At 37.9% G+C, this 25343-nt stretch overlaps 1 protein-coding gene across 1 annotated transcript in view; it reads right to left on the reverse strand.

Moving 5' to 3' along the window:
• dync2h1 (dynein cytoplasmic 2 heavy chain 1) overlaps positions 1 to 25343 on the reverse strand; it is a 114798-nt gene that overhangs the window by 71106 nt on the left and 18349 nt on the right. Inside the window, exons 27-64 of the mRNA XM_015045830.1 lie at positions 24922 to 25080; positions 24262 to 24330; positions 23979 to 24133; positions 23656 to 23788; positions 23445 to 23562; positions 23206 to 23318; positions 22956 to 23069; positions 22636 to 22786; positions 19135 to 19340; positions 18565 to 18747; positions 17863 to 18045; positions 17268 to 17491; positions 16922 to 17037; positions 15121 to 15320; positions 14886 to 15017; positions 14295 to 14427; positions 13934 to 14141; positions 13572 to 13701; positions 13205 to 13360; positions 12856 to 13115; positions 10773 to 11019; positions 10496 to 10647; positions 10238 to 10382; positions 9728 to 9830; positions 7966 to 8130; positions 7213 to 7337; positions 6723 to 6971; positions 6420 to 6528; positions 5823 to 5936; positions 5233 to 5375; positions 4451 to 4529; positions 3798 to 3961; positions 3396 to 3533; positions 1399 to 1512; positions 1127 to 1287; positions 920 to 1043; positions 641 to 762; positions 312 to 398 (exon numbers count right to left, since the gene is read on the reverse strand). Of these exons, the coding sequence (XP_014901316.1) occupies positions 312 to 398; positions 641 to 762; positions 920 to 1043; positions 1127 to 1287; positions 1399 to 1512; positions 3396 to 3533; positions 3798 to 3961; positions 4451 to 4529; positions 5233 to 5375; positions 5823 to 5936; positions 6420 to 6528; positions 6723 to 6971; positions 7213 to 7337; positions 7966 to 8130; positions 9728 to 9830; positions 10238 to 10382; positions 10496 to 10647; positions 10773 to 11019; positions 12856 to 13115; positions 13205 to 13360; positions 13572 to 13701; positions 13934 to 14141; positions 14295 to 14427; positions 14886 to 15017; positions 15121 to 15320; positions 16922 to 17037; positions 17268 to 17491; positions 17863 to 18045; positions 18565 to 18747; positions 19135 to 19340; positions 22636 to 22786; positions 22956 to 23069; positions 23206 to 23318; positions 23445 to 23562; positions 23656 to 23788; positions 23979 to 24133; positions 24262 to 24330; positions 24922 to 25080 (5684 nt within the window). The remainder of the gene's footprint in view (positions 1 to 311; positions 399 to 640; positions 763 to 919; positions 1044 to 1126; positions 1288 to 1398; positions 1513 to 3395; positions 3534 to 3797; positions 3962 to 4450; positions 4530 to 5232; positions 5376 to 5822; positions 5937 to 6419; positions 6529 to 6722; positions 6972 to 7212; positions 7338 to 7965; positions 8131 to 9727; positions 9831 to 10237; positions 10383 to 10495; positions 10648 to 10772; positions 11020 to 12855; positions 13116 to 13204; positions 13361 to 13571; positions 13702 to 13933; positions 14142 to 14294; positions 14428 to 14885; positions 15018 to 15120; positions 15321 to 16921; positions 17038 to 17267; positions 17492 to 17862; positions 18046 to 18564; positions 18748 to 19134; positions 19341 to 22635; positions 22787 to 22955; positions 23070 to 23205; positions 23319 to 23444; positions 23563 to 23655; positions 23789 to 23978; positions 24134 to 24261; positions 24331 to 24921; positions 25081 to 25343) is intronic.

Genomic DNA, 25343 nt, shown 5'->3' on the forward strand with positions numbered 1-25343 from the left:
AAAAATTTTTTTTTTAAAAATTTTTTTTATAAAAAATTTGGCTCCCCCCCCCCAACAAAAAAAAAAAAAAAAAAAAAAAAAAAAAAAAATATATATATATATATATATATATATATATATATATATATATATATATATATATATATATATATATATATATATAGTTATTTTTATGCTGGGTTTCTTGTAGACTCAGACTACTGAGTCAAAATAAGTAACCATAAGTCCCACAAGATTTTCTCAAGGAGGATAAACAAAAATAAAAGAATTAACAGATAATAAAAATGGATGGAAGACAAGAGAGGGCATACTTCTCTTTCAACTTGCTGACTTTCGCTCCAACATTGTTGAGCTGGTCCTCTAGGTTATTCTTCCTACTTTCAGTTTTTTTAAGGTTTCTGTTCAGATAGACAAACACACACAAACACACATAACATTGTTTCCCATACATTTGTTTTTCTTAGGATTGACAGAGGCTACGCATTCTGTAAGTGTAGAATATAATATTATCAACCAGGTGCTGTTCACACTTTCACATGAATAGATAAATTTATAAAAATCCATTAATACAAAATGGTGTGCTTCCATAGAACATTAAAATTGTATCAGGTGTTTTTTCTGAGGTGTGTTTGTCTCCTACTCCAGAAGTCCAGCTTGTTCTCTTTCCAATGGCTCGATTCTCTCCAGTACAAAGGAGTATTGGACGTTTGCTTTGACCCAGGCGGCCAGAGGAGCAGCTGCTGCACTCGCACGCTTTGCATTCTGAGAGCAAAAACAGCGCCTACTGTCAGAAACGACTCCGACACAGCAGTCACAGTGTCACCTCCACGCCCCAGAAACAGAACAGCATCAAGAGAATACTAACATCTACCAAAAAACACATTTATGTCTCATTCAGCTGCAATCACGGCTGTCTGACCTTAGGGTCGAAAGAAGCCTTGTTCCTGTTGAGGAGCTCTTCCACACTCTGGCGGATCTCTGGGGTGATGTTTCGAGCATCAAACGTAGCAATATCCTCCCTCACACCACGCTTAGCCAGAAAGCTGCAGAAAACAACAGAGTTAAAGAGAAGCAAGAGAGAGAGCACTCTGGTGTCAGATAAGTCAGTAAGGAGTTGAAAAGTTACCTTTTCATGCTGACCCAGGTGGTGTCAAAGACGCCCATAAGTCTCAGCACTCCCTCGAGGATGTCTCTGATGACATCGGGGGGCATGCGGAGAGAGCGGATCTCAGACAGAGCTTCAGGCTTGATGTTTCCAACTGCACGCTTGGCTTCATCTACCAAAGGCTGCAGGGGCAGCATGGTTAAGTGAGCGATAATGCAGATGAGATTGCTAGAATCGAAAATGTACGGCATGCTTTTCTAGTAATGGGCAAGGCAGTCAAGCCAAGAACTTACTTGAACTTCCTTCAACTCATCATCTATTTTGGCTTTTCTCTCTTCAATCTTGGACATTTCCTGAGCCATTTTCTCTTTGATTTTTTCCATTTCTGTCTTCTGGTCACTGGCATTCTGGATTGTTAAAAAAAAAAAAAAAAACTAAAGTAGAGTACAAAACAAACAAACTCCAAAATAGCACAGTGCTTGAGAAAAAAAAGGGGATATTTAATGTTTTGACATTCAAAACTTATTGCTTATGCAGTTCTTGTGAATGTTTACAGTCATTCAGCAAAGGCTCATTATTCTATTTTTTTATTTTGAATGAATAACAAAATCAAAAATTGAGTGCTCAAGTTTGAATTTATTATGCTTTTTGCTAATATAAAATAAGAAATATATCAAAATCACACTAAAGTTAGATTAACTAATATCAGATTAACAGTCCCTTGTGATGCACCTCAAATTCACAATCTGAAGCAAAAAAGCTTCTGGGATAATCCCAGCTTATTAACCACTCTTCTAGGCAGAATTGCTAGAATTAGAATTAAAATAGTTGGTCTCCTGGAACAGAGAAAACTTTTAAGCATAAAACTCTACATTTTAATGGTTTTCATAACAAGGCATTGGGAAGGCCATTCCAGATGCCTCCTTTATCCATTCCTAAAACCAGTTTCCATATATGTTTGGGATCAGTGTCGTGTTAGAAAACCCCACTGCATCAAAGCACTCATCTGACCTCAACTGTGATTGTCATGCAAAAAGGAAATTGGCTGGCATGTACAGAAAAATGCTCAACTTGAAAATTCAGGGGAAAAACTTCACATGCATCTGAAAATGCCTAAAATTTAGATGCCATGCTGAGTGTTGAGTGAATGGGAAATTCCTATTTTAATTTATGTAAGCCTTTCTCGTGGATCCAGTTTTTGGATTACCAAAGACAGAAATTGCAAATCAGGATGGAAAGGGACATTTTTTTTTTTTTTGCGCGATCTATTAATAATGACATATGTCTTTATACTAGAACTGGACGAGAAACAGCCATTCAACCTCTTACGGCCAGCTAAGCATGGTGACTGGCATCAATTAATTCACTCACTCTTTGGTTACCTAGCAACAACTTATTGTGTAACTTGCGCAACAACAGTTTAAGGTTTTGCCACTGTTCCTCATACCTGCTTAAAAAATACAATGGCGTAGAGTAAAAACTGTGGATAAAACAGAAAAGGATGTTTGGCAGCATTTCAGACATTTACAACAAAAAAATTAATCAATAATTATATTGATATCGACTGATATGAAATGCTTATATCGTGATACACTTTTCAGCCTTATCGTCCAGCCACAGTTAATCCAATGCAAAACTCTTAATTTATTGAACTCTTCCAAAGTCAAAAGGTGACTAATATACTGCCTTTACCACACGCTGGATTGAATGTTCCCATTATGATTAAGCTTCAACAGATGTGTGTTTCCAGCTTTCCTCTTGTTGTCTCAGCTCGTTTTTTTTTTTTTTTCTCTCCTGCTGTCTTGCTCTCCACAGGCAGCCTCGCTGCTACAGTCCAAGGGGACGAGTCTAGTGGTTAATTATCTCTCTGAAAACTGGTTCCACTGACATTTGTTGTTTTACTTTTTCACTTTTCTCCCTCCTTACTCCATCAAAATGAAAATACACATTCCCCACAGAGTGAATACTGAAGAATTTCAGCTTCCTTTTTATCAGTCCTTTCATTCAGCCGTCTGTCCTCAAGACAGAACCCGGAAACCAAAATGGAAACAAGTATCAAGAGATGAGAAGAAACAAAACAAACAAGTGCACATATATGCTCATAAGGTAAATAAAAAAAAAAGTTTTCACTACAGGAAGGCACAGCCAGGGGAAATCCAGGAAAAGTTTGGTGCATTATGAGAAGAGGTGGGTTGTAAAAGACATGAAAGCCTGGAGGAGAATTGCCCGGCTTAGCAATGATTGCCACAAACATACATGTACACAGAAAGCAACACAGACACAAACACACCTGCATGGAGGAGGTGATTTCCTGCAGGGCAGCATCTGCCTCCTGTTGTTTGGTTTTCAGCAGCGCGCTCTGCTCGGCAGCCCGCCTCTTTAAATCATCAACCAATGCTTTGGCCTCGTTCAGCTTGGACACACCTGCCTGAAGACACAAGCCAACTTAAGCCGTGATAGATGAGACACAATCAGGATTTATGCAAATCGGGAACATGTGGCGTCTTACTAAAACACTCACTTGTAAATGTTTAAGATTGATGCCTTAACAAAAAGACTAATCTAATCGTGCAAAAATTGCATGATGCCAAATCCTCTAGCAAATTAAGAAAACAATGCATTAATCTGTTTTAATCAAACAGATGTAAAGATGGAAAATCCGTTTGGTGCATGACGCGTGGCTGACACTTACCTGTAGATGCTGCTGTCTCGTCGTAAGCTGGTTTTGCTTCCGGCTGTGTAGTGTCGTGTACACGTGCAGGAAGGCCATGTACTGGCTTGGCGTCGCACCGTTTTCCTTGCATGATTCATGGACCATCAGGAACAAACGACCCAGGTCTCCTGGTTCTGACCCCGCTGATATTCAAGGATAAAAAAAAAATGGTTTTAATCACAAACTTCTTATAATTTGTTTTTAGTTTGTACTTATGCATCAGTCTTGACTTGGACTCAATCGAACATCTGAAGTGTTATTTTCAAGAGTAAAATGAGAGCAAAATAATAAATAAGCGAAACATAGAAAAATAATATCTGGCAAGACACATGTTCAGTAATCTTCTTTTTGTTGCACGCATGGATGCAGCTGTTACAAGCACTTTAGCCTGAAAAACACAAATTTGTTTCTGGATCATTAACACAGTGAGCAATACAATTAGGACGTGTCAGATACATTTCTTAAAAATTAATGCACATGCATTAATGAACTCACAAAAGGAAATGACACAACAACCCAAAAATAATTCATTAATACACACAGACACACACACGCACACACAAACACAAATAGAACCATATCCTAAATAATTTAAAAATATTATATTTGTACTTTTGTCCAGCCGTTCCTACCTGAGCTTTTCCTTTTGGTTGCCTTCTTTTTTTCATTCTCATCTCCTTCCTCTGTTTTCGCCAGCACCAACTCAGGAATCTAATCCAAAATAGGGAATGTCAGATTTTCATAGAAAGCAATGATGAATCTGTTCCTTTGGAGTCACAGATAAAAACAAGTTAGTTTTATGTGAATTTAAAACTATATCTTTTTATGTATTTAGTCACTGACTAGATTCATTGTACTGAGCAAGAATGTGGATAATTTCTGAAAAGACAAAACGCAAACGGTAAAAACACAAAACCCTCATCCATAAGCGCTGCCTGTGGGAGAGGAAGCCTGACAAAGCACTGCTAATGTCAGTAGTAGCTCTACTACTTGGTTCATTTAAAGGTAATCTTCGCTCATTAGGAGAGAAGATCTATAGGTGTATTTATAAAGTCAGACTATGTTTTGTCCAATAATTTGTCCTTAAGACATGTTCCCTGTACCTAATCTTTACTGCAGTGTTTTAAAGATGCTGTTTTAATGCCTATTGAAAATACATTTACCCTTTTTCTTCCCCTGAATAAACCTCTCCATCAGAGCACCTCCTAATAAGGGATCTTTGAGAAACTGGATCAGGCTTCTGGTTTAGGAAATGACTTTCATTTAAATATCTGCTGTTTCTGATATATAAATCTCATATCAAGCAAACAATTACATTTTGTTTGTGCATAGCTTTTTCTTTAATTTATAGTTCAAAATTAATTATAAAAATGCAGAAAAACTCAGCAGCGTTAATTGGTTGTCCTGCACTGACCTTCTTCATGCTGCTCTCCGACCATCCTTCCATCCACTGGACGGAGCACTTGCGGTAGAAAGCTGGGTTGCTTTCACAGTTGATTGTGAAGTTAGAATTGGAGCAGTCCATGATCAAGACAATGTGGAGGTTCTGCTGAATTCCTGAATAACATGAATACTGGATGTTGTATCGCAAAGGGTACTCAGACAGAAACTAGCTTTGTGTCTAAGATAATTTTTTTTTCCAGTATACATTGCTGCAGCAGAGGTGGAAAGTGAAATTGAGCAGGGAGCTTTTTAGGGGGTTAACTGTGAGACAATAATAGAGCTATTGATTTGATTCCCTCACAGTAACCTCAGCCTCGGTGGCACGGCACTGTATCTACAGCACACACCGCTGCACAGCGGTGACACAGAAGACCAGAGTCAGATAAAATCAAAGGCAAGAACAAGTTGTGATAGGAAATAACACATGTAACAAAGATTGGCAGAGAAAGGAGGTTGAGTGTGCAGTCTGTACTTTACAGATGAGCACATACTGGAATAAATAATAATAAAAAATATATGGGCATATATGGAATATTATTATAATCATTGTCCTGCACTCACTGTGGGAAAAGTAGTCGTAGAGTGGTCTGGTGAAGCCATCCTGGGACGCTGCATCCTTGAGTGATGAAAGCACAGGCTCCAGTTCCTCTGGGGTATACAGACCTGGAACCTCACCTACATGCAGAACAGTTTGTTTGGGATAAAAGGAGCAGAACAAGGGTTGCTGTACACTTTTAATGCCAAAGTATGTGACTTTACCTGACTTAACTTTGCCAGGTGTTTTCGATACAAGCTTAAAATTGTGAATCCAAAGAAACCAATATGATTTAGTGTTTCAGCAGTGGTTGGAGTTTAAACATGAATCCCACATCTTCATAGATGTTTCTTTTTGCATCACTTTTCATCGCTCATCAAACAATGGAATAAATGTACGAGCCTTTTCTAGTGGTATTAAAATTCTTCAGTTTTCTGTGAAGTTTTTCCCCTTTTTCTCAGCTTTTTAAATGTGTTGCCATAACCACTTTTAAGATTTGTTTTTAATCTTTAATAAAAAGTATCTAAAATTCCATAGATGCCACAAACAGCATTTTCAGAATAATTGTTTTGGTACTTGGGGTCACATTGATGGAAGGATCAAGCAGATTATGTAATACAAACCTGAAGACAGCAGGCTGTTTACCATCTCTAAAAAAGCTGGATGGAAAAACTGATAATCCTCCAACAGGAGAACCACCTGCTGACCGTCCAGGCCGGCTATTTGCATCACCTAAGTGTCACGTACACAAACATATTTGTTATACCTGATACATAAAAAAAAGGTCAGTATAAATACAACAGCGACATACAGACAAAATCTTTTTTGTTTAATAACTTTTTTTTTTTTCCCTTTATGCTAAAACAGTTGCAATTGTTTGGCGTTCATATCAACCAGGCAAAGGCAATTAATTAGGCCTTTCTCACCATCTTAAGATCGTTGCTGAAATTTTTAAGGGTATATCCGCGTGAGATTTTAGGTGTGAACAACGTGTATCCGTGCATGTGTGACACCAGGCATGTGGCGGTGTGCCGGCCCACTCCGCTCCTTCCTGCCAGAAGCAGAGAGCCACCAGGTCGACTCAGGACCCGATCCACTCTGGACACAAAGTCACACACTTCCCAGAACAGTAGAAGGTCGAGCTCCTTGTTGTCTCGACTGTACAGTGTAACTCCCTGTTAGAAGAGAAAGCATGAACCAAACAATAAAATGAATTAAAAAAATGTGATGAACAACAAAGAAAACGACAAAAAAACAAGCGTGTGACCCCCACAAGAGTAGAGTGGCAGCACATAACAACAGTGTTTATAATTGAGGTGTAAAAAATGCGATTAATTAAATCCATATTTATGAAACAGTCGAAGCCGATACAGAAAATATGTAAGTTTTTCTTATTTAGTTTTTTTCTTTTTATACCTTCAGTATAACCTGTTTCAAATCAGCAGAACCCAGACAACCAAGCTGTTTTCCGTGAGGAGGCAGAGCCTGGCCTGGAGCCATGACAGGCCCCTCAGAGGAGCCCCATGTCACGTAGAAACCATCTTCAGAAAGGGAAAGAAATAGTCCAAACAGTTAATAACTTATCTACACATGTGCTAATGAAATGGTGTAAGCACAATTTTTATTACTCATTCACACTGTTTTTGATGAGCTATACAGCATAGAAACTAAGAGATGGTATTATTAATTCATATATGACTTGATCTAGTTTTATTCTAGAAGGTTCAAGCAAAGTATATTTGACACCTACAATCCCAATTTATAGCCAATTCCTGACACCTCCAACCTGCAACATGTGGATATAAATTAGATTTAATCACCACTGGGGGGCATTCCTCTACAATCAGTGAATAAACTACTTCACTAATCACACAGTTTGTGTGTTAGTCATGTGATTTAAAGAAACCGACTGGGAAAAAGAAAGAAATGATTAATTTGCTGCAGGTTCGCAGAAACGTGGAAAGACCATTAGCAGAAAAACTGCCAGACGCAAAACTGTCAAACAAGCTCTGAGGTTATACATTACAGCTATTCTTCAGGCATGAGTGGCATTTGGTAAATGTACATGATATGCACAGCTTGAAGCAAATTATCTCCAGTATAAAACATATTTCTGCTATGAATAAACATAACGGCTGATGATTTAGCTAAGTAAGAGCGGCTTCATACCACTCATGTTGTCCAGAGCGGCAGAGCCCCAGTCTCCCTGAATGATGGAGGAGAGAATGTTGTCGAAGTTGTGAATGTCTTTAGAAGAAACCAGCCGGTCTCTGAACAGCCTCCTGCCCTCATAAGCAACCACTTCCAAGATGCTGTCTGTTAAATTAGATTGAGCTGAAAAGGAAGAGGATACACAAAGACATGTTCACACTTTGACTTACAAAAAAAACGATATAGATTTGCTATGAACAATAAAATTATGAACTTCTATTGCCCATATTTTTTTATTTAAATAAAATAAATAGAAAAGAAAAAAAAATACTTTACAGATTTTTCCATAACTTGCTCAATAGTATGATATTTTAACATAAGAATAAGTTGCAAAGTATTAACCAACTGAGTTTCTGTGGCAGCTGTCTTGGTAAAAAAAAAATAAGTAAAACAGAACTCTCTCAGTTCTAAAAAAAAACACAATTCATACCTGGAAATCGACATAAAAAGTTGGCAACATTATTAAAAACTAAAAAAAAAAAAAAAAAAACGTTATACACAAATCATGGTTAATTTTAAGACCACTACAATGAGTAGATTCCTCTTTTGCTACTAAAACTTCTTTTGCTCAGAAAAGTTTGTTTTCTGATAAATCAGAAAACAAACTTTTCCCAGGGTGACAGAGACTCTTTGTTAGGCTCTGACTGTTCCAGTATCTCTGTGGAGTGGACTTGGATTCTACAGACGCCTTCATATCCCATTAAATTGGTATTTGGAGTGTCTGAAGGCTATGTGTACCACATTAGGCTGTGCTGTTAGAAAATGTTCAAGCCAGTTATTGTAGGGCTCCCAGTTGTCTCTTTCTCAGAGCACGATGTCACTGTAGGAAGGCCTTCTGGCAGGTGTGTGTAGGTGAGGGTGACTATTCTGAAAAATGTTTTTTTTTTTTTTTTTTTTTATAGGTGGCGGTTTTAAATGTAATATCCATATATACAGCCAGATCTAGGTATTCCTGACAGAACTGTATGTTATAGCGAGATTATAAGATGATTTTGTGCCTTAAATTTGCTGTCAAAAAGTCACATTGTAATAACTTAAACACTATAAAAGTGAATAAAAATGGTACTCAGCATGTCTTTGCTGAGCCAAACTCAGCAAAGACAAATGCACAAGGGAAGCCACAGATGAAAGAAGAGAAAGTTTATACATACCAGAAAGAAGGTAATCAGCAAGGTAGGGAAATGGGAGGAAGATGCAAAGTCAGAAGAATTGATCATCACAGGAAAATAAATTTTGTATAGCGACATTTAATTAAAGTAAATAATGGGATTATCACAGAAGGAATACATTCGACAAAGGAATATGAGCAACAGAAGAAGAGAAACAGGAAGAGAAGATGAGAGCAAGACAAGTGACAGAAAGGAACTGAACAAAGAGGAGAAAGAATGAAAGAAAAAAAAAAGGGAGGTGGTGAAAATTTAGAGCATCCAAACAGATTTTTCTATGATTACAAATACTGAAGCTTCATCTTGCACAACATTTTTTTTTTTTTTTCTGAAATGACTTTAAGGACTTAATACTTGTCATTAAATTCACTGTTTTTTTGTCATAAGCTTTGGATCTAAAATGGATACAAAGTTATTTACAGACACAAGACCAATTGTTGTTTTGTTCTTTTCAAAAGATTTACTTTTTTTTTTTAAAGCAAAACATTTTTTTTTTAACCCATAACATGACCAGATGCTGATTTAAGTGAAATTTGACTACTAGCTGTAGTTACCTGCAGTAAGATCATATCGCAGCAAACTGAGAACCCATTCTGTGAGGACACAAGGTGTGAACAGGTAGTGACTGTGGTCGTCCACTGTAAACTTTGTTCTGACCTAATGGGGACAGAAACAAAAACAATATATGTTAAAACGAAACCAAGTGAACCAGACCTCGACAACAGGTGAGGAGAACTGTTCTGTTCACAGCCTTTAAAATCTAATACATGGGGAATCCTCAAAGGATCGCCTCCACATCAGTTGGAAGCTTTTAATACATTTGTGAAGCATAAAAGTCACCATTTAAGCTAGTTGACGTTTAAATGAGATTAACTCTGAGTGTTGTGGTATGGATACCCTCCTGACACTAAAGCCGGTTCTTTTCAGGGAAACGTCAACAGGAAATCATATAAGCACTATGGCTGATTCAGTTTGTATGTAAACTGAATCAGCCATGGCTATATGTTTTTCCCTGACATATCGTCAGGAAAAAAACATCCCCGGAAAATAAATACCCTTAATACCTGTTCATAGACTTGCACAAGAGATCCTGCCAGCTGGTGCGTTTTTCCTGTGCTGGCCCAGGCAGCTTGGTTCCCCAGGCTATGATGGAGAATTGGTTGAAGGTAAGCTGAGTAGATGGTCTGCAGCTGCTCTCTGTCTGGATAGCTAGACCCAGAGTAAAACAACAGAGGGGAACAGAATAGAAAGTTCAAAAGGGAACTACGATGAACATGGGAATGAACTCATCTTGGGGTCTGCGGAACTAGTTGCATACTTACTCTATGGCGCAGATGCGTACGATTGAGGAGAAACGGGAGGTGAGTGAATGGGTGCCGACTGTACCTCCTGTTGACATGGAGGCCACCACCTGAATATTCTCGAGGCTCACCCACTCCAGATTTTCATCATAAAACCCCTTATACGTCAAAACCTGGATCAAAATTGAAAGAGTAAAAGAGGTGCTGCTGTAAGATTATGTCAGACTGGTTTCACTTTCCTAATGTGATTGGAACATTAGTAATGTTGGCTGATCTCCATCTTTGTGATCGTCTTTACCTGTTGCAGAAAGGCTATAAGGTTACTGGTTCCCCATTTGTCTGGTTTGGGCAGATTGATATTCTTTAAGTAAAGGACTAGGTTCTCACAGTCCTTAGGTCTGAACACCCGGCCCGTGTTTGAGCTGAGCAACAGACATGTCTGGCTGAGCTTCTGGAGGACGTGGCGAGAGGAGGTCTGGGCGCTGCAGTGAACCACGGCGACTTGTGTGGAACGCAGCGAAGCAAAGGCGTAACGCAGGAGCATGCTAGATAGTAAGCGATATACAAAAAGGGGACAAATGAAACACTCAAGCACTTAATGTATTCCTAGACGTGATCACAGACTGCAGCAACATTTCAGATCAGTTTAAATATACAGCTTACTTTTAACACAGCTCGATATCATTTATGTTTGGATTGTGTCAGAACAGTGAGCAAGAATGAGAAGAACTAACATCTGTGTTGCTTTTAATAAAAGAGTCTCTTTGGATCTTAGGACGTTTGTAATAGCAGACCCAAAGGGAAGGATACATATTTTATGAGGATGAGACAACATCTGGCAAGTGACTGCATGTACAAGCGGATTAAGTTTCGCTCTGATATTGCTTGTTACTAAATTTCTTGTTATTTTTCTGAGGAATCAACCGACAAGCCCAGTGACCTTTTAGACAGAGGGAAGCAAGATAAGAAAAAAATAAAAATAAAAAAATTAAAAAAAAACAACAGACTGAACTTAAGAGTAAAAGGCAAACTGAGTGACCATTGTTCTTTTAGTGCCTGATGGAGGATGCAATTATTTCTAACAGAACAACTCCTGGTGAACACGTGCACACCTGAGAGCAGTAAACACAGATTGCATTCTTATTTTGAGCTGTCAGTGCTTTCATAAGAAAGGTCAAGTTTTGAATAAAAGTTGCTTTGATTTTGTTGCTGATTGTGTGATTTTGTCATTTCTCGGGCTTGATTTAAACAACTCTGTCTCTAAAGCATAATAAATTCTCCTCCTCTGTGATCTTGTTAACCTTTTCCTTCCAAAAAAAGAACAGCATAAGAAAATGGAATAGCAACAATTTTTAAACGGGACCTTGACTGGGTGTGTAATCTTGAAGAAAAAGTTTATTCAATAATATACTGTTTTGTCACATGAGAGTTAAATGATTTAATATATTAGATACAAATCTTGAGTTTTCATGCAGCTTTTCTACTATTGGTTAAAACTGCCTTGAAAAAAAAAAAAGTAGAAGGGGAGGAAAAAATGTCACAGTTTTATACCATTAAAAATCTGTAAAATGTGACATTTTGTAAAATGTGTATTTGTGTTCAGCCTTCATGCCTACAATAATCTCCCAATGGCTGGCTTCTTGGTGAGTCCATGAAAAACTAAGTTGTGGAATTCGAACCATCAGGTCCTGAAGTACTGATGCACTGTTCCGCTATAACCTGCAGGTTACAGCAGGTACCCTCAGGCACTGACTCCCAACCCCGTTTCCAAACCCACAGAGTGCCGAGGAGGAGTGTTTAATAACATTCACACCCGTACGTGCTCGACTGTGGAGTATTCCACCTGCCTCCTAAAATCACACTAAAAACTGAGTCAGGTAAAAATCGGGAAATTTAAAATTCATGTTGCACACACTCTATGTTTATTAAAGTGTAGTCAAAATGTGTATTTTTAAGTGGTACCATGTAAAACAAAAAAGCTAAAACTAACTAAACTAATGTTTACTTGATTTGGGGTAGCTTTTTATACTTAGTTTCAAGGATAATTATTATTTGTTTAAGTGGTGTTTAATTTTGAAGTTATGCTAATTTTGGTTTATGGAGTTGTATTTCCAACACTTTTTTTTGTGTGTGTTTTCTTGTTTGAAGGTTTTTCACCGGTTTTAGTCGCGACAACTTTCAAAATAGGGGAGATACGAAAGAATTAATTATTAGTCATTAGGTGAAGTCCAGTTTAAAATCTTGTGAAGAAAGCTGTCTTTTCAAGAGGAGGAAACTGCAGATTAAACCTAAAAGGTGGGAACCACTTCACTGTTTTTTTATGGCTTAAACGTATCTGCATATAGTATTTGTGTGCACTTGTGCAGTGCATGTGTAACTACCCCTTTCCGCAGCCCTCTGGTCCCACCACCATGAAGGGCTGCCTGTGCCGAGCTGTGAGCCATGGGGAGAAACCGTGCAGACCTCTCTGCATGCCAGGAGTCTCTATTACAGGCAGAACATGTGTGTGAAAAAAATGCTCCAAGGTGAGCTCCTCAGGACGTTGAAATGTATAAGCTGCTAGGTGGCCACTGTCGGAATTATAGAAGGTATCAAGTGGTTTTCTGGCATCTGGTGGACTTTCTCTTGCCCAGCTCAGCAACTGCAGGATTAAAAAGCAGGAATGCTTAATTAGGACTTTGAGACCTGCAGATTATAACTCAAACAAAAAAAAAAAAAAACAGTCCATACCTCTTTAGCAAGCTCATGTCGTGTCTTGAGATTGAGATTTCCTCCAAGGCCCCTTAGAAGACCAACAATAAACTCTCCTCTCTCAGACACAGCATTGAGGTGGGACAAAGAATTCAATACTGTGCCCACCAGACTAGTTTCCACCACAAAGTCATTCTGGAGGTCAGAAAAAAGTAAAAACTAAGCTCTTAGTCAATACATTCACCTGTGTTTGGACAACTCTAGAGTTTAGCTATATCTAGCAAACACGGCCACAGTTTTTGGGTGTGTAAAATTCTGTATTAAATTAAATAAATACAATTAAATAAAATTAAATACAATCACAGAATGTTTTGTTTGACCCCATGGTCTATTGGAAGTAACCTGCCTGTTTAAGAACCCAGTCTAGAGCTCTTTGGAAGTAGTCCCCCAGCCAGTTTTCTAGGTTACTGCGACACTCCTCAGGCTGACCCCTTATCCACGACTTCACCAAAGCACCAACATCGATGTCCTCGTCACTAGGGATGCAAGCAGGAAGAATAAGGGATAAATGGAAAGGTTAATTCTGTTTCAACAGCACTTTAAAGAAGCAAACATTGCACCAAAGTGCTGCACACCAGTGACTTAACACAGCCAAAATCAATAAAATAATACTTCATAAAAAATTTTAAAAAAATGAAACCACAAACTAAGAAATTGAAAAGATCAGACGCAACTGCATGTTTAAGCTTTCTTTGAACACTGCCTGACCTGAGAAAGATCATGCCCATGCGAGATATGGTTGCTGGAGAGGCACAGCTCAGGTCATGGGTCTCAAACAGGAAGTTCACATTGGGTCCAAACTGGATGCGCTCGCCACTGGGCATGGTTAACAAACGATTATCATCAAGGACAGAGTTTAGACTTTCAACCCACTCCGGGTCAATGTCTCCATCACACACTATCCAGGAGTTCACATCTGGAAAACAAAAAGGAGTACAATGCATGTGCCATATTCCAGTCAGCGCCATTATGTCAAAAATAATGACACTTAAATAAGTATTTTAACTCCATCTCAGCTGCAAAATGTATTGATAAGCAGCACATATCAGTGAATTTGGGTGCATCTTACCTTGTGGTTCTCTGACCACAGTCCTGGCGCTGTGGGTGAGAACACCATCAGACCATTCTCTGGTGTCCATGTCTATATGTCCCAAGAGCTGCTGCCTGGGCATGGCTTTAGGATTCATTGTGTACCGTTTCACCTTCAGAGATCATAAGGAGCACACTTTGATGACATCGCTTTTTTAACTCTCTTACTAAGCTTCCAAAAATTTTTTTCAACAATTGCAAATCTGGATGTTTCTGAAGAATTTTACTTCAAGTTAAACAATAAATTGCAACATAAAAATGTTAAAATCCAATATTGATCATGCTAAACTTATAGCTCCACCTCAAATTTTTGAATTTCATTAAAGAGCTCAACTGCTTTCAGTTAACTCAAAAGGTGAAACTTATGCAAGTTAAGATTCATTACACGCAACGCGATGCATTTGAAGCTGTTTATTTCAGTTAATTTTTGATGATCATGGCTCAAAGTTAATAAAAACCTGCAATTTATTTTCTCAGAAAATTATTTATTATAATGACTATTAATACCATTATTGATAATTGAGATGGAGGTGCATACTAATTCCATCCAAGATGGACATTATTTTCTTACCACTTTGCCAGTCTTGTTGAGAGCAGCTCTTAGCATCCTCCACAGTGTAGACTTGCCAGCTCCGCTTGGCCCAACAATCACAACACCCATACGTTGTCTCAGCTGTTCATTCAGCTCCATTGCTTTCTTCAGCTGAAACAGTCAACAATCAGCTTCTTTGTAGTGCTTCTTTGACTCCTAATTGTTCTAACAAAACATTTGTTTCGTCAGGACATTCTGAATGTACAACACACACCTGGCTGGGTATGAGTTCCAGCTGTGCCTCCGTGTAGACTTGTGTTAACGCATCTATCAGGATCTGGTCCTCCACATCAGTGAAATTAACTCCAGAGAAGACATCTCTGACCAGGGCGTCAAAACGAGAGCTGTCTGCAAATGTCAGCTTGGACATGGTGTTCAGTCTCAGTGCCTGCACCACCAGATTACTCTCCTGAACTGCTTGTGGATGAAAGAGACAACAGAAACAACATTAAAAACATGCTTTAGATCGAAAACTGTAAAGAAAAACAAAAAAGGCCGATGTGGAATTAAAGACAAAAGAGTTAACTTCTGAAGTCATCATTACCTTTGTTTTTGTACACATCCCTTGTTAAAACTGTGCTAACTGCGAAAACCTGTCATAGTCTAAGAGTTGGTCAATACTTTTGTCCTCTCCAAAGTCATTTGTCTTTCCTGGAGGAGCAATTGCGGTTTGTCTTATTTTCTATTCATTTTTTTACACTCAACACAGAGACAAACAAGACAACCTTGGAGACTCGTAGAGTGTCTGGCCACATGTTGGACAGATAAAAAGTGAGTAGTGGACCATTGGGATTTCAAACAGAATGGAGGAAAGAAATAAAGAGAAGGGATAGGAGAGAATTAGAGGAGAGACAGGGAGGAAGGTACTAGGAAGTTAGGGACGTGGTGAGTGGAACAAAAGCAAAAATGACAGCCAGGTATAAGAGACTGCTAACAAAAGGTTTGAAGAGCAGGAGAGGAGATACTGCAGTTAAACTTAAACATGTGAGGTCTTTGGAAACTAAAATTGTATTTCATTAAAATATATGAGGAAGGACAGGATTCTGCTTCCAGCAAAAGTTTACACAAAAGATTTACATGTTTTTAAAGCTCCCACAGCAATGTTTTTTGAGAATGTTTTTTGTCCATATATGATTTTTGCTTTATTAGGCATTTTAACAGGGCTGCCAAGGTTGCATCCACAACTACAACCGGACCACAAAGCAATGTAAAGCAAAGTATGGGAGTGTGGAAAACCAATATTTCTTCATATTCTTTCCATACTTACCCAGACCTGAAATCAAACTACACTCCTCTCCAGACTGCACAAGAAGTCTGGCAATATGCAAAGGTGCACAAAAAACCATTTCAAAATGCTCTTGAAGTTGCCACAAATTTAGTCATTTTCCTAACACAGCATCTAATGTCAGTATTTTAGTGATATTAGATTCTGGCATGACTATACTACTGTGGAAAGTGTCAGACAATCAAACCTCTGCCTTCAGGCACCGATGAAAAACAATCTATTTAACTTTGTTCTGATAGCATAAACTAATATTTTCAGACTAGGGAGTGCAATCAGTCAAAACATCAATTCATGACACTTGCAGCAATTTTTACAGTTTTTTTTTCTTTCTTCCAAACTCCATTCATCCTCCAAATCAAATGACTTCCTTTATTAGAATCACTTCAAATTCAGAAGGAAAGAAAGCATCAGTCATATCATTTGATTGTAGAACTCGCTATAATGAAGATGTCTCTCTTTCAGCAGTAGATGGATTTATGGTCATACCGCTCAATAGGATTTTCAAATATTTCCCTCTGCTTTTGCAACATTTTTCCAATATGATAGTCACTGACAGATTTGTGTACCACAAGTGTGTTTTAGCTTAAGGATAGCAAAGGATGCTTCTTGAGAGATTAGCAAAGACTGCAACCATTTCCTTATAATTTTCTTGTCATGCTCTGAGATTGGAGAGGTAAAATTGCCTCAGAAAAATATTGGAGAAAAAAAAAAGAGCTAGTTGGGGACTTACTCCTCTCCTTGTTATGACCTCTCCTCTGTTGCTGCAGAAGACTGCCACAGGCTTTAAGCACAGTCTTCAGCGCTCGCAAACCCCAGTCATAGTGCTGCTGGGGTGTCAACAACTCCCTGGATATACAAATAGAGGCTTATTTCCACAAAGTTTCAGTTAACTTCAGCACCAACTGTAGCGCCCAAGGTTGGACATTTAGAGAAAATATACTCACAAAGTTAACATACACTTTTACGCACTAGTGATTGTAATACTTAATGAACCACAAAATCGGAGTGACAATTGCAACAGGAAGATTTCAAAACAAATGTCAGTACCAAAAAGAACTCCCCCACGTAGTTTTTACCTGGCCAGGTTAAAGATTGCGACAAGCTTACGTCCCAGTACTTCTCCATTTTTGAAGCCCTCTGAGTAGAGGATGACTTCAGCAATGAGCTCATTGTCTGGCCGACTCATGGCCACAGGCCTGAACAGTTGCTTCAGGTTGTCTGGAAGCTTCTGCCTCCCCCCATAGCCTTTCCCTGCTGGGTTCAAAGTGATGAAAATCCCAGAGTTGGGGTCCAATTCCACCTGGAAAATGGAACAAAATAAAAAAACTCTTCTCCATAACAAAACCTCTTCTCCATAACAAAACTAATATATATATATATATATATATATATATATACATATATATATATATATATATATATATATATAGTAGTTTATATTTTTTTAACACTTGTTTTATTCGACTGATTGCAAAAGACACAACATAATAGACAATGAATAAATAACCAATTAAAACAGAATTTGACTTGAGGTGAAGGTCAGTAAAAGGCACAGTACCACAAGCAAGTAGCATACACAATTTTATTATACAAAACTTGCACAATCACACAAAACAGTAGTTTAAAAAAAATCTGTCAGGTTCTATTTTTTTTTTTTTTTTATCGTCTTACCTCCTTTCCCAGCAGCTCACAGGTTTTTTTGTGGTGTTTCAATGAGTCTTGAATGGCCTGAATCTGCATGGAAACTGCAGACAGCACAGCTTCTTCTAAACGGTTGAACTCGTCAAAGCAGCCCCACGCTCCACACTTTACCAACCCAACAAATATTCTTCCCATTGACTTCACATCTATGCCCTGGGAAAAGAAAGAGGGAAAAAAAAAGAATGTTGTGTTTTCTTCAATAACGAGTCAACCATTCATCCACCCATCACTTGTATCACTGGCAAATTTTTGAATCTCAAAACCTGGTATTTTATCAGGGGTGGTCAAACTTTGAGAGCCACTGTATGCCACTAACATTGTAAATAATGGAACCTAATAATAATGGAATAAATAACTAAATCCTTACTGAATAATCAACTTATTAGAATATCATACAATAGTTATGCTCATCTAAATTTTTCCCCCAAAAAATGCATGTGGGAACTAAATGGAAATCGGAAACAGTGTCAGTCCTACTACCAAAAGAACATAAACAAGGTGCAAATATATCATAAAACAATATGTCTCATCCAACTAACTTAAAACATTTTTCAAGTTCTTCAAATTACATCCTTATTGAAGGATGTAATTTGAATACTTTTTAAGCATTAATACCCTTAAAAAAGTCTTAACAGTCAACTATTCCTGCCCACGTATGAAGTTTCTTTGCACCTCGTCACAGTTGAACACCAACACCTGGCGTCCGAAGAGTCCCCCCAGAGCTTTGACAGACTCAGTCTTTCCTGTGCCAGCGGGCCCATAGGGGTTCCCACCGAGCCCCATCTTCATGGCCTGAGTCAGAGTCAGGTAGCATTTATCAGTCAGCGGTGTGTGCACCAACTTAGCAGCATTCCCCTGAGAGACAGAGAGAGAGGCATAGAGGAGTCAGTTAAAAAGAAGAAATAAAAATTTTAGCAAAAGGGCACCAAAGGTACGAAAACACGTCAGCAACTACTAAAAGGCAAACAATGAGGCATCTTTGAAGAAAAGGGAAACAAAATGCAGGTAAAGAGTATAGCATGTGTTGACTGAGAACTGCAGTGGGGAAAAAGCTGTTCTCTGCACCAAGGTTATTCTGAGCTTGTGATATTTGCATAAACAGTGCCCCCAAAAGGTCAAAAGAGGAATTACCATTTCTGGTACAATAAAATCCCTGCACGGTGTGAAGAATAAGTGACTTCATTTTAAGTTAACGTACAGCTTGTTTGTGGTTGACATGATTATCATTTGCTTTCGTCCCACCTGGTACTCGTAGGTGTAGCTGAACTGTGCGTCCACCATGTGTATGCGGCAGCTTTTGTCTGTTCCCATGTAGAAGCGGAGCTGTTTCTTCCAGGCCCAGTCGTCAGTACTGGCGACGCCTGCCTGGTTGAGCTGCTTCACCACGCTGATGTTGTGAATGATATCTAAGATCAACGCTTTCAGCTTCAGCTGCAGGATACTGGACTCTAAGCAGGAGGACATGCATAAATATTAGAAACATAAACAGGCAAAATCTTATCACATGAAAAGATCGTCACATAAGAGATACATGTGCAAAGCAGTAATCCCTATTATATCCAATATAGTGCACAATAGAAAAACACTGTAATGTAATCACATGTACAAAGTATTTTTGGTTCACAGACAGGGAAATCTTTCTTTTTTTTTATTTCATTTGTCGATCTTCAGGTTATAAGATTACTCTGTCAAGATCCCCTCCATGCTAAAAACAGAATGGAGATGAGGAGATGACACCTTTTAATCTATTATAAAACAGGCTGCTCTCATTAGAAATGCAAAGAAAGAATTAGAAATGCAACGATCAGACATTTTCTGGCCAACGCCAATTTCCATTTTTCTTTTAGACCAATTGCGGTATTTAATAATTTACTGTTGATTTACTAAAGATAACACAGCATAAAAGGCAAATAAATAAGATGTTAATTGTTTAATAGACATAGAATGTTTGAATCCAAGAGACAACTGAAAATCTACGCGAGAATTAGTCTGCATCAAAGCATGTTCCTAGATCTAATATTTATTCAACTACAAAGAAGCACATCAAATCACACACAGTTTGTCGATGTTGATAGTTATTATTTTTGATACAAGTCAGTGAACAGAAAAAAACGGATGCTGTTTTTCTTTTTTTTTGGCCTGATGTTATAAGTATAAAATCCTGAAAATTGCACTTGAGGCAATATAGAAAGTGACTCTAGTCTCCAACTCATCCAGATGAGTATTATTGGTGCACAGAATGGAAACAGAAGAGTCATGGCTGATGAAAGACCGTTTCCAAGCTGCAGCAGTAATTTTGCATGCACGACAAATGCTGTGACTGGAGGTCATTTCTCTTAGGCAACTTCCTGATTTAAAATGTTTCCACAAAAGTGATGCCTAATTCTAAGTAATACCATGTTTATATGTTCTCAAATGACTCAAAGGCTATCGGACACATTTACTCTCACGGGCAAACACGTAAGATTTAGCAGAGTATGTCTGCTAAATCTTATGTGAAAAATGTAGTTTAATATAGAATGTTTAACCCTTTTTATAAGCAACAATAAAAAATTTAAAAAAAATTCTCAAGATAAAGATAGCAAATTTACTTCACTGATGTTAAAAAGAGATGAATCCAAGCCTGTGCATGGGAGCAGATAAAATATGTAGCCAAATATGTTGTCAAATTGCCAACCTGTTTTGTCTCTGTGGCAAAGGAAAAAAGTTCCTCTTCTCCTTTTTGGTTAACAGCTCTTTTATGTAAATCTGGAAATTAGATGTTCCCTTCTGGCATTACTTTAGCTGCTTTAATTACTGTGAACAGGCTACAGCCTCTCCAGGTTGTACTTAAGGGATTCCGTAATGTAATGAGATGCTATCTTGAAAACATTTTACATTTGAATAGCTGAGGCTTAAGTGCAAAATAGTCTCAGAATGAACCTTATCTGTAGACATCTTATAAGCCTAATCTACAATGCAATGCTTTAATAAATTACACAGAAAGGTCCTCTATAACCGTGCTTAAAAGCCTGGAGTCACATTTTGCCAGTTTCTGAAAGCGAGAAAAAATTGCCCCCAGTTACATTTCACAGATGAAAGTATAGAAATAAGCAATGCTGCTACAGAATGTGGATTTTTGAAAGTCATGCTGGATTAGCATTTTTCAGCAACGTTCCATGAAATGGCGCCATTACAAGTGCAAGGGAGGAACTTTTCATCTCATGCATGAATAACAAACTTGCATTAAAATAGAAAAGTTCTTTTTTTCTTTCTTTATATGTTGGTTATGAGAAAGAAAGAAAAAAAAAAGATTGTCACACTTTGTGAAGCCATATTTTAAGCCTTGGGTCGTTATAGCTTTAAGTCAGAAAGTGTCTAGAGTTTTAAACGGTACTGCCCCTATGAACAAATTCACATGAGATCAGTCATGAACATCTTATCTCAAAGTTCCCTGTACAAATAAAACAAAACATTTCAATCACAGTGAGATCACTAACAATGCAAGAGGATGTGAAGTTCATAAAAAGTTTCTGTTTGACTGTGTAACAATCAAACACACAATCCTTTACTTCATTTTTCTACATCATGGGACATTACTGACTAACACATCACTGTGCAGAAAGTATAAAACAAATGAGTATCAGTGGCTAATGTGAGATTAATTTTAAAGAGGTTCCACAAAACATTCCTATACAATCATAATGATATGCAATTTATCTGAAAAAAGACTTCCGCAAAACAAAAAATAATGAGTAAAGTGCACACTAAAAGCGACAACAACTACTAAGAATGATTATAGAATCATAATTTATCTTAAGGGGCATGGCACTAGTGGGTTATATGTCTAACAACCTAATTTAAGGACAACAGGGTCAGAAGATGATATTAATGAAGGCCTGAGTGTGATTAATGTTGTGTTTTGTAATGCAGAACGCAAATCATTGTCTCCAAAAAAAAAAAAATTCCAACTCCAGCACACAATTTATATGGGTGCCTTCAAAACAAGACAAAAAATTACAATCTGTAAAGAACTGAATTGGTCAGAAACACACACACACACACACACACACACACACACACACACACACACACACACAGACTTTTGAACTCCTAAATGTCTCCTAAAGGAAAAGTGAGAAGTGAACTTCAAAATTTAAAGGCAGTTGTGTGACTGCCTTTAAAGAAATTAATAGTCCTTTATGGAAAGAAAAGATTAAAAACTTCAAAACAGTTATTAGGGTAACATTCCTACGTCTTCTGAGATTTCTGAATTACAACATAATTATGAAGAAGTAAAAGAGGTCCAAAATATTTTTGCAAATAAATATTTCTTAAGACTAGCAGGTTTTTTTTTTTTTTTTCTGTTTGAGGATGAGCAAAATGATATACATTATAAATCAAATAAATATGACAGTGAACTGGTACACGGTTAACTAAATTATAGAACCGAAGTACAGCAAGTTTTTGTCAAAAAAGTGGATGACCATCAGGGGTGGGGATCGTTTGCTATAACACCATTTGATTCAAACACATTATATATAATGATCTCTGCCCTGCCCTAATGAACATGCAGAGATGTTAAATTGCATGTGGAATGATTGAAAAGTGAGAGAGCTCTGTAGATCTGAAAAAAAAACAAAAAAAAAACCATCTCAGATCTATTTGTTTGTTGTCAGGATGTGTTCTGTTTCCATTTTCTGGAGTGAAACAAAAAAATCCAAAACAAAATGTTTAAAGATAATATTAACCACAACAACCCACCTGTGTTAGGATGGTCATCTGAGCTGGTTTCTACTGTGGTGTAGTGCTCCAATTTGCTGTTAAGCTCCAACTCCAGCTGATGCAAACTTTTCTCCTTTATAGCTCTTTCCACATCTTCAGTAAACTGAATTTGCTCAGCCAGGCAGAGGATCTACATCAAACATACAATAAATTAGATATATATGTATTTCTTAGAGTGAATTATATGATTTAAACTTTAAGTCACCTTTGACATAACTTAATAACTTGAAACAGTGGTGTGGTCCAGTTTCACCAGACTTTCAAAACAGTTAAGTGTGTAAAGGTGTTTGTGTGTGTACCTGTGAAGGGAAGCGTGAGGGATCCACTTCCCCTTTCCTCTCCATAGACAGACATTCATTCAGCAGATGTTTCAGAGTCTCCTTCATTTCCAAGGACAGCTCACTTAACCAAACCTTGAAAAATTATAAGACTTAATGCATTGGCTCCGGTCAGCACCAACATACAATTCTTGACAATGGAAACAATATTTTTACCATAAACTTTGAGTATACATCATGGACTATTAAAAACCTTCAGAAGATTCTCTACCTCAACAAGACTGGAGATGTGCACAACGTTTCTTAGCTGGACTACTTCTCCCTCCAAAGAACACATTGCAACAATGTTCTGGCATGGCTTGTCAAACACCACACTGTAGATGCCTGCACAATACACACATGCAGATCTCAGTGTCTAAATTATTACTGCCCAGTTGGACGGCAGGGAAACAAAAGGATGGAATGAAGCAAGATGTAACAGCACAACGGAAACCAGCAGAGGTGACCGACCTGCAAAGAGTTTCTTCAGGTGAGACTGGATGACACTCGGGTTCGTCGCCTGTCCCAGAATTTCTAAAAGATCATCATCACCAATGAAATAGAATCGTGGGAAAGCAGAACGCTTCTCCTGCAAAAACCACACAATTTGACAATTTTACAATTTGCTGGAAAGCGAAGTAAGCAAAAATATATTTGGACAGAGCAAAGTCTGTAAATGTACCTCCAAGAACTCATTCAGTGACTTCTGGCAGCGCTGCAGCTGATCCAGTAATGTGACCAGGGAGTTTCTGATGCCAGCCCGTGAGCTCAGAGAAACAACTCTGTTGTCCCTCTGGATGTCTGACATTATAGATCTGTTGCATACATGAAGAAAATGTTATGTTTTTTCTTTATTTTCCTCTCCATAAAATGCATTTTATTGATTATCTGTCTATTTCCTCGTGTCTTTTGTGTAACTATCATATAAAAAAAAATACACACTTATAAAAAAGAACTAGCAAACAGAATGTATGTGCATGTGGAACAAATCCAAGTACAGAATACCTGAAATCTTCATCCACTCGTTTGAAGCGGGCCTCCTCTCGAGGCAACGCTCCTCTTCCAAAAATAGGCTCTAGGTAAACCCAGCGCCTCTGAATGGCATTAAGGTTGAGCAGATACTCATCTAAGTCTGACAGGCGAACCTCCCACAGGCTGATCTGACGAGACAACGCATCAATGTTATCGTTTTGGCTATAACCACTTAAAAAATGTTAAGATCTTTAAACGTCTCGAATCCTAAGGACAAATATTCACAAATTCAAGTTTAACAATAATCTGATCTAACCTTGTCCTGGAAGTTGCCATAGTACTGTGAGTCTTTCAAAGACTGCAGCAAACAGCGGTTATCTCCCACCTGTATGGGCAGAGAGTGGTGATAGAGCCAGTGTTTGCTAAGCCGTAACATTTCAGTGGACATTAATGTCCACTTTAATTAACGTTGTATTTCCTACAACGTATCTTTGTGAACATCATGTTTTCCTCTAAAACAGTTATTTAAGGTAAGTTCTTAGGTCTGAGTTTAAGATCAGCCTGAAAAAGTATGTAACAAAAAGAAAGCTTTTCTAGTTAAATAATAATATTCTCTTCTTTTTTAATTAAATGCTAAAAATGTTTACATGCAGCCTTTTTCAGAAGCAGAAAGTGGACAGAATTTGAGCCAAATCTATTAACATTTGCAAGTAAACAGATAATTAAACATGCAAGTGACACCTACTCAAAGAATGTAAGCAAAACAGTCAAACAGACTCCTGTAAGTTACTCTGAATATAATTCAGCACTCACTCAGGGGTGATATATTTACTGTTAAATCAATTTTTTACGATAATGAAGTTATTTCCAACTCTATGATAATAAAGTGTAATCACTGTGTCCCAGCAGTCATTATTTTACAGACCTTGTACACACACACACATCCACTTAAATCAACAAGCAGGTTTCACGTCACCTGGTTGACTATATCCTTCCAGTCCTTGATGAGACTTAGTGTGCGCCCACTGCTGTCTGTGTACTCAGTGAGAGTGAAAATGGCTGCAGCACCCCATAAATCCAGCTCCCTTAGGGCTTCTCTGATTGACACCTCTGCCTGAGCACGGCTATTCAGATCCTGCGGTACACAAAGAAAACATGAGAAAACAACAACATGTTCAGAGCTTACTGCTTCTTAAAGAGAGATGATTAAAACTTGCTGGCTCGGCTCACATCGTTGCTGTGCTTAATGCATTTTGAAATAGCCCAAAAATCTGCTGGAAGACTTGTTCTACATTCATTCTGACTGAGCCTCAGCTTTTTTTTTTTGCAGAGAAGAATGTATACATTTCAGTTTTTCAATGTGCAAAGCTGCAACAGATTTTCTTTAAGTACAGTGTC

Source organism: Poecilia latipinna, unplaced genomic scaffold (assembly GCF_001443285.1).
Source record: "Poecilia latipinna isolate Pla-1442-1.1 unplaced genomic scaffold, P_latipinna-1.0 Scaffold746, whole genome shotgun sequence".
NCBI lineage: Eukaryota > Metazoa > Chordata > Actinopteri > Cyprinodontiformes > Poeciliidae > Poecilia > Poecilia latipinna.